At 39.8% G+C, this 9,071-nt stretch overlaps 1 protein-coding gene across 1 annotated transcript in view; it reads right to left on the reverse strand.

The window, feature by feature from the left end:
- The window catches only part of FGGY (FGGY carbohydrate kinase domain containing), a 52,447-nt gene extending 45,344 nt beyond the window's left edge, over positions 1-7,103 (reverse strand). Inside the window, exons 1-2 of the mRNA XM_010023339.1 lie at positions 7,062-7,103; positions 279-386 (exon numbers count right to left, since the gene is read on the reverse strand). Coding sequence (XP_010021641.1) covers positions 279-386; positions 7,062-7,103 — 150 coding nt within the window. The remainder of the gene's footprint in view (positions 1-278; positions 387-7,061) is intronic.
- Between the last annotated feature and the right edge of the window lie 1,968 nt (positions 7,104-9,071).

Consider the following 9,071-nt stretch of genomic DNA (forward strand, 5'->3'; position numbering starts at 1 on the left):
AATGCTTATTTGCCTGAAAGTAATAACAATAATCATCACCATCATCATAAAAAGACATGCCCTTAGTGCTCTGCCCCATATATAATCCCCTATCAGTCTGTAAGAGAGAAAACAATCAACTAATTGTTTATTGCTTTCAGCAGCATGTTATTTCCTGTAATCTTACAGAGGTGGTTCAGGCAGAGTTCTGCCTGAACTGACAGTGAAACTATCCTGAATGACAGCAGTTATGGCAGACCCCCCCGCTTGGAATGTGTATGTCTCTGTATGTCACTTACCAGCTTTCCTGTAGCGCTTTGACCTCCCTCATTCAACCACAGTCCAGGCACCATTGCAGAGAAATAAGGTCCCCAGACACCAGGCACAAAAATGGGTGTTTCACTGATCTGGAAAAGGAAGCGAAATCTTCAGTGAATCAAACTCCTTGTGAAAGCAGGTACTTCACAACTGATGTTTGGCAGCTATCAGAGTCCAATACCGAAAATGATTCCTGCTCCTTCTCCACTGGACTTACTGACATGAGTGGAGATCTATAGGTAGAGATTTACTCTAAAGAGAACATGGAGAAATATGTCCCCACTTACACCACGTTTAGATTTGTCACAGATGCAGGTACTGATTGCACATCTGCCCCCTCTCACTCCCATTTACAGAACAGCTGGGTCTGGCCATGCAGGAAGTAAGAGGTTTCAGGAACAGGAGCAGGATTTTACAGGGAGAGAGAAACTGCCTTGATTCTCCCGAAAAACACCTAGAATGAACAGTTGGATACAACACTCTGCTTGACTGTCATGAGACAATACAGCCAATGTACTCAGCAGCTGGTGTTAACAGAACACTCATCCTGCATGTTTTCAGAGTTAAGAATCGAGAGGGGATCCTGCTGACAGAGAACAGTGAGGCCCCCACGATCCACCATCAAATCCTGAGGCTCCCAGTGCAACCCCAAGCTCCAGTGCTCTGTTAGCACCATTAAGGTGGAAGCTGCAAACCTGGGCTGGGTAAAAGGAGATTTGCTTCTGTTAGCCACTAGGAAACATCTGCCTGGGTAAACATGCCCCTTCCTTAGGCTTAGCTTTAGACAAATCACTCCTTCCTTCACACTGGTGAACCTGTTCATCAAGGCAGGTACCTAAGCTCTATCTTTCAGAAGCCGAACAGGACTGTACTGTACCACTTGCATCAAATATACCACCCACATACACAGTGATATCCTGCTCCTGTGCAATATTCTAGTGGTTAGACCACTCAGGATGTGGGAGACACTGGTTCATTTCCTTTCTCTGCTTCAGAAGATGCAAATTACCAATTTATAAGGGTGGAAGGCACTTTCCTTCCTCTTATAAAGCTGTTCCACTTTCAATAGACTAGATAGGCTTTCTAGACGTTCTTTCTCGTTCAGAAAGCAAGCCTAAGGAGGTGTGCTACCTAGTCTAGCAGGGATGGCACAGCACAGGGAACAGGGCAGTGGAAGCTGGGTCCTTGCACTTGTTACAAGGACTGGTTGAACACACATAATTCTTGCAGCAGGTGCTGGAGAAGACAAGCTACCCATCCCCTGGCATGGGGGAAGAAACTACCTGCTTCTCTTGGAAGCATGGTTCATGTTTTCTCTTCCAGGACCACAGAGGAATATACATTTTATGTATACACAGCCATTTCACTGAGAAAAGAGAACAGCAATGCAACTCTACACCATCCCATGAGGGAGGAATGCACTTCCCTCCAGTCCATGTTAATGGCATGGCTAAATCTACAACTGTTGTTCTCTAGAAGGTGGGAAGTGCTCCAAGAGAAGGAAATGACAGAATTCCCTAACAAAATAAGTCTGTATGTTTGCAATACTGGAGCAGCAAAAAAGAGAGGTCTTAGTCAATGGGACAATGTTATTTTATACTTAAACCCTGCTCTTCATTAGCAAAATTCTAGATCCGTTGAAGGATGCTTAAGGTTTGCTACTGATTTCTATCAGGCCTGGACTTCACATCAAAATACTTTGAGGAGGAATAATTAAAAATCAGGCCTGTTCCTATTAAACTCAGTGCACATTCCCCCTAGATTTAAACAGGCCAAGCTTTAAAGACAGTTTTTGCTAGCAACTAGAGAATATGCTCCAAGATGCAGTTTACTGGCATTTGTGCATCACACATGTTTAGTAAATACAGCAGTAGGGAGTTTGCTGCACAAACAATAGTCTGCTCAAGCCATAAACTTACATTACAGCTGATTCTTGTCATGAAGTTAAGTAGGAAAACAAAACAACAAAAACTGGTTTCTCAAAATACATCACTACAGTGTCAAACAATCCCCAGTTCTCTTAGGAACACATCTAATAAATACAAGAGTCTTGCTCAGTTCTCCTCTATCAGCTCTAACGCGCTGACTTACTCTCACTAAAGATGCATGCGTGCACATGTGCCTGTGTGTCTGCATAAGATCTTGGCTGACTAAACCCATTAAAGAGCAAGAATAGCTGCACTGAATTTATAAAGGCATTTATGACTCCAAGTGGACGAAGCTACGTCAAAAACATTGCAAAGACATTTGGTTTTGTTTTGTTTTCTCTTAAAACTACAAATTATTACAGCTTGGAGTTTTCAACACCTCCATGGGGCAAGCTTTCTTTTACTATTTCAATAACAAAATGAAGTGCAACAGAAAGCAAAGCCTAAAATAACCTGATTTTTAGACCAACTCCACATCGCTGACCTTACTGAGAACACAGAAATTCCCAGTTAGTATCTGCTCCCAACTAGTGACGGAAGCGTGTTGAGAACCCAAATATCCCACCTCATTCCCATCCCACCGCTGTGGACACAACACGTGTCTCTACAGGTGGGAAGGAACATTTAGGACAGAAAGAACCCGGGCTTTTAAAGTCTCAATCATCTCAAAATATTTAGATGCAGCAAACTTTGCAGTAGTCTGCGGTGATTTCTGAAGGAAGAAAGCTTAAAATCCAACATCGTATAGTCTGAAGAAACCAAATAGTCTAAGGATCTTAAAAGCATGAAGATGCTTTGTGAAATCAGGGGAAGTTATAGACATCAAGAAGAACAATGTAGTTTAAAACAAACAAACAAACAAACAAACACACACAAAACTCCCTCTTTCTTCTATCATTAGACCACAACTTACCAAATTATTCTATTTATCTGATAACACTAATAGAACTAGACAGCCTAAAAGACCAAACCTCCCCCTGGAGCCAGTACTTCTGGCCTAGTATTTTGGACACCCACAGGAATTTACCAGGAGAGAATATTTCCGAGCTGGCTCTTCTCAAATTACACTGAGAGTTTCCTATCATCATACTAGTGAAGTATCATTTGTACCCATTCCAGTAAACTTCCAACACACAAACAGAGCAAACGAGGGAGTTGCATGTTAGTGTGTGGTGTCCCTGCTCATGGCAGGGGACTGGAACTAGGTGATCTTAAGGTCCTTTCCAACCCTAACTATTCTATGATTCTATGATTCTATACAGTCAGTGGGGTACTAGGTTATCATTTTTCCCCTGCTGTGGAAACTTTTAACTGGAATAAAAAACGTTGGTTATAACACTGGGCTTTATTGATACGACATATGGCATCGTCCTCCTTCCACTTATAGAGTTTAAGTTACATTTTGCAGACTCTGGGTTTTGATGCACATGGAAAGTGAGAAAATTAGGAAATAACATACTCCCCAAAACAGATACTCCAGCTCTGAGAAGCGACAGCATGAACATTCTTCCATAGATAGATGCATAAGAAATAGCAAATGGTTTCTATTTCCCCTCCTTGAAATATTTGGATGATGCTTCAGTTTTTCAAGCCATGCAGCAGCTGGTACCAGTATTTTCACAATAAGAAGTCCAAATTGTGTTTGAGTACACATACCACCCCTTCCCACTAAAACACAAGACTAGACATAAGCGTAAGGTTGGAGAAACAGTGTCAAGTTTGCCGCAGAACCCAGAAGACAAGCACGACTTGCCAGACTTAGAGCTAATTTTGTTACACTAATACCATGTCCTTTTCATAGCTTTCCATTGCCTTCAGACATTCTTATGACGATATAGGAGGATCAATGTGTTGTCATTATTTTTTTTTCCCTTTAATAAGCTTAACAAAATCCTTAATCTTTTTTGTAGAAAAACAACATCTGCTTTAGATTTATGGGCAATTGATTTTTAATTTTAAAGCAAATAAGAGATGTCATCCTTCTTTGAAAGTTAAAATCCGAATTCAAAGGGAGCCTCTGATTTTCTGCCTTCTATTTAACTTAAATTCATCCTGTGACACGATCCTATTGTGAGACATACTAACATCTATTTTTTTTACATATAGTGAAACTGAAACACTGAGAGGATGTCCTCTGCTAGACGTTAGAATGATCTCTGCACAACAGTTACTGCATCAGGAGTTTGAAAATGGGAGATGTGAACCTATTCACGCTTTGAGTCATAAGCAGCATCTATAAATATTTCAGTGGAACGTATTCACAGGGAGACTATAGCCCTGTGATGATAGTTACTTACAGAAGTCTTACGTTCAGACAAGCAATTCCACCTCATAGTTATTCTATCTGTGGATGGGGAAGAATCCTTTTGTGCAGGAAAATGTCACCTTTCCATGTCTCCCCAACACACACATTCCTACTTGCTCAGCCCACCATTTCAGCCTAGATGCGCATTATCAGTTCCAAGATACCTGCTCATTTGAAGGGAAAAGGAGTTCAACACCTTTTGAAAGGGAGAAGAAAGGGAAAAAAGTTCTGTCTGGGAGGATTAAACCTCAGTGTGTGCTTTATAAAAGATCATACTAATATGTAAGATATGTAAACATTATAGAGCAATCAGAAACAAATGAAATGATGAATTCAGTTTAACAATATTCAGCTGTGGTGCAACTGCCAGAAGGCACTTTTTGTTATGAATAGATCATTTGGATGAGTTACAGACCAGATTTCAACCCTGGCGTGTGCTAGGAAAATCAATGTCAAATTATCAAAGATCAGAAGGTATCAGCAGTACATCTGGCAGCCCACAGAAATGAAAAAATGTCTTTAAAATATATAATGCTATATAGAACTAAGCTAAAGTATGAAGGGACCTGCTTAAATGGCACTAATATGAGAACTGTGATGTATTTTATTTAGTTTAGCCCTTCCCATTTGCCTTTCCCTCTAAAACACGCAAAAAAATCCACCTCTATTGTAAAAGGCTACGTGGAAAAAAGCATTACTTACCACTAAGAGGTTAACTTAGAGCTCATGTGGGTGAATCAGAGGAGTCAGTGCCTTTAATCGCAACAGAGTTCAGCTTTAAGGACCGCCACTTGGTACAAGGAGTGGAACAGAACCCAGAGGAGCATCACATAGGCATTCCACCATCCCACCAAATGAGCAAGTTGCAATGCAAGATTTATTCGAGTTAGCTTTGTTTGGCTAAACTAGCCATAATGATCAGGCACATGCTCATGTTTCCTCCTCAGGTTTACATAAATGTTACAGCAACCAGAGACAAGATAAAGTAAAACACAACACGCTGGCAAGAGCAGTCTTATGGAAGCAGAACTTTCTTCCTTAGCTCACACCATTTGTTGCCGGTGTAGGTTCACACAAATTCCATACAATAACACTATTGGGCAATTTGGCTATTACCTGAAAAGTACATATATTTAATATATATTAAAGTCTGAAGGTATACTGTTATATATCCATCTTCTTCCATTTTCATTTCTGCTTCCTAATATTGGGCCTCTCATATCGACAGCATTCCAGTATCACTATCAGATTCTCTGCTTACTTGCAGTATGCCCTAGAGAGAGAAAAACAAATTTCTGTAGTACTATTCTTGACTTACACTGACTGACATCAAAGGAAAATTAAGACTTCATTCTACTGTCACAACCTTTTCAGAGTAACCATTTGCTAATGAGCAGCTAGGTCAGAAAATTTGTTTGAAAATCACTTCACTTATCAGCTTCTATAGCCAGAAATTTAGAATAACAGCTGCTTTTGTTAGGCTAAGGCAGGTATGAAAAAAGATCTAAGATATTAATGGAAAGCAGGGAAAAAAGCACAAGGGAAAGCATCGTATCAGTCACCAACTAATAAATGCTCTTTACAGTTCTGAACTTTGATCACTGACAAGTCAAATACTTTCATTAACTTCTCTGCTGACTTTTAACTTTCAAAGTTTCTGACTGACTGTGGATTGAGAATACAGATATTCATTCAATTCAGAGGTTTTACATTGATGCATAAAATCCTGTATTAAAGAAAACTGTATCATTTTGCTTCTGCTGACAGATGGGTCTTATATAGCTATTCGACCACAACACTCCGACAAAGAATGAAAGAGATTCATAAAAGAAGGAGAGAATTCAAAGGGAAACCCAAGAATGTTTCATTTCTAGGTTTCTGGTTCAAACTTAGGTCATAGTAATAGCTACTGAGTGTGTGATTTAGTAACAGCACTTTCAGGTGGCATATACATTAACTGGGCGGCGTTGGGGCATGCAATTGTATTTGCAGAGAACTGATGCCTACTCTAAAGCAGCCACCTGGCATTGTTTCTCAAGCACTAAATGGGTTTAAAACTAAGCTTCCCCTTAACTCTAGGGACAATTCTCCAGGTTAAACCTCTGGTGAGTACAGTCAACTTCTTAAACTATATTTATTATTAGCAGTAATTACATATTAAACACATAATGGCATTCAAGCTTTAGCCTGATATAAAATACATTGAAAAAAATAAGGTCTTGAAATACAAGAAATGTGCTTCAGAGCACAAAAGGAAATTAAAATTTATTAATATTCCAACTCCTGTAACTCATATACCACCAGTCATCGATTTGATTATATTTTAAGCTTATATTTTATGCTTATATCTCCTGGCTGTCATCAGTTTGTACTGTAGCTGCATAGCTTGTGGTGGCAAGCTCTTCCATGTGACAGGTTGGCATCCCTTGGGCTATCCCCAGTGACAGAGTTGCTCTGCAATGATATTAAGACTAGGCCACAAGAATTTTTGCACAGAGCTAACTTTATCCCACTGGAAGCATGGAACTTACTTGAGGGACAACAACATAGATACTGAATGTGGACTTCGGCATTTTGCCTGAGCAAAATGTGTCCACAGATGATTTTGGTAATGTCTTTATATGCAGTTGAAGAATTCTGGCTTATGTGATGAAATCCCTTTCATAAATGCCTTGCAGAATATCCTCTCCATCATTTGTTGCCAAGGCTATGTCACAGGTTTACCAAACCCAGAACCCTGATAAGTTCCTAAAGCCTTAGAGACTCCCATTTAGTTACGAGAACGACAACAGAATGAATCAAAGCAAAACAGAATTGTCCAACTGTGTCCATGGGAGTTGTGCAACAACAACAAACAGCATTCAAAGACATCAGGCAATATTTATGCAGTGTAAGATACTGCAAGATAAGATTTCTGACTCTGAAGCCAGACAAGGTTGAAAGAGACAGACAGAAAGGCAGATATCATCCAAACCAGAAAACATCATTATGCAAGAAAACCAAAGGGTGCTGGGCACTGCCAAGGGTATGAACTTATGGCCAGAGAGTGGCCCATGGTAGGAAAGTTGAAACGGAAACACGTATTCAGTGGGCTTTTTGCCCAAGTTGGTTTCTTTTCTGTTGGCTGTAATAAAGACATGGTTTTATGTCACCCGGGCCCCCTCATTGCCTTCAGTCTCGTGGGAGGTAAGTGTAAATGGTGACTGCTCACAGGACAAGAGCTCTGGCAGAAGCTTTAGTTCTCAGCACCTGAGGCAATTGTCCTGAGGGATCTCAGAGTGGACCCTGAAAAAGTAATTGAGAGGTGGAGAAAGAAGACAATGATATTGTTTATTTACACACCACGATAACACTAAGAGCACAGGCCCAGCACGTTTCAGTGCAGCAGCTCAGCAAGGTTCTAAGCACAGCGGATCCACAAAGGAAATGTATGACAATATTTAAACAAAGCCCTTTTTCATTTTGCTGTTTATTCTGCACTAGGTAATATCACAAACTTGTGTAACAAAAATCAAACCCATCACAACCACAGTAACACCCATAAGTAAAAAATACAGAGAGTATGCACCAAAATACAGACTGGGGTCTGGGATTTCTGACGATGATTTGGAGCTTATCTTCCAGTTCAATCCCTGCTTTAGTTATTTTCTGGACAAAACATTCAGCACAAGCTAAAACTAGGAGACCCATATGAATTCTTAGGGACTACTGTTACCTCTTACCCAAACAGTAACCCTTATGAGAAGGGCAGGAAAATGTGAATGACACACATGTGGAACTATTTCTAATTTTCTAAATTTTCCATAAAACATTAACTGGTCCACAAACTAGAGACCAAACAAGGTGTGTGATTAACGCCCAGTAAAGAAACCACACTCCCAGGGCAACCTGATTCCCTCATCTCTGAAAATACTCCAGGTGAGTTCTGCAATGGGACTATGTATTGCACAACCTGGCTTTATATCTAACAAGAATTAATTGGAATAAAACTTCACTGGGATTATTAAACATTTTCACAGTGAGATTTTTATTTGAGGCTAAATAAGGAAAGGTATTTAATGTTTTTAATGATTTTTAATGAAAGAATATGTTGTATCACAATAATATTACTTATTCAACTTGTACTTCATTTATATTTATGGTATAAAGAGAAATACATCTCGACCAGTGCTTCCAGCCTTGGGAGTCTCAACTTGTACAAACCAACATATTAACCATCAGCTTCTATGGAGATACGCTGACTTCTACTGTCTGAAGATCTAGGCTAATACTTGTATTTAGACACTTACTTAAATAAGTACCTTGATTTTCAAAAAAACCAGAGACCCACATTTCCTATTGATTTGTGGCTCAGGAACTTAGAACATGAAGCCACACAACTGAGGACTGAGGCACCTACCTTAGGAGATACATTGGCTCTAGTTTTTTAGTGTCTATAGTTAAGAATATCAACAAATGTTCATACATTGTCCATACATTGAAGAGACACTTCTTCAAATGAGGGACAGTAGGTTGTTCAACATCTTTGTTGGTGACATGGA

Source organism: Nestor notabilis, unplaced genomic scaffold (genome assembly GCF_000696875.1).
Source record: "Nestor notabilis isolate BGI_N333 unplaced genomic scaffold, ASM69687v1 scaffold15640, whole genome shotgun sequence".
NCBI classification, from domain to species: Eukaryota; Metazoa; Chordata; class Aves; order Psittaciformes; family Psittacidae; genus Nestor; species Nestor notabilis.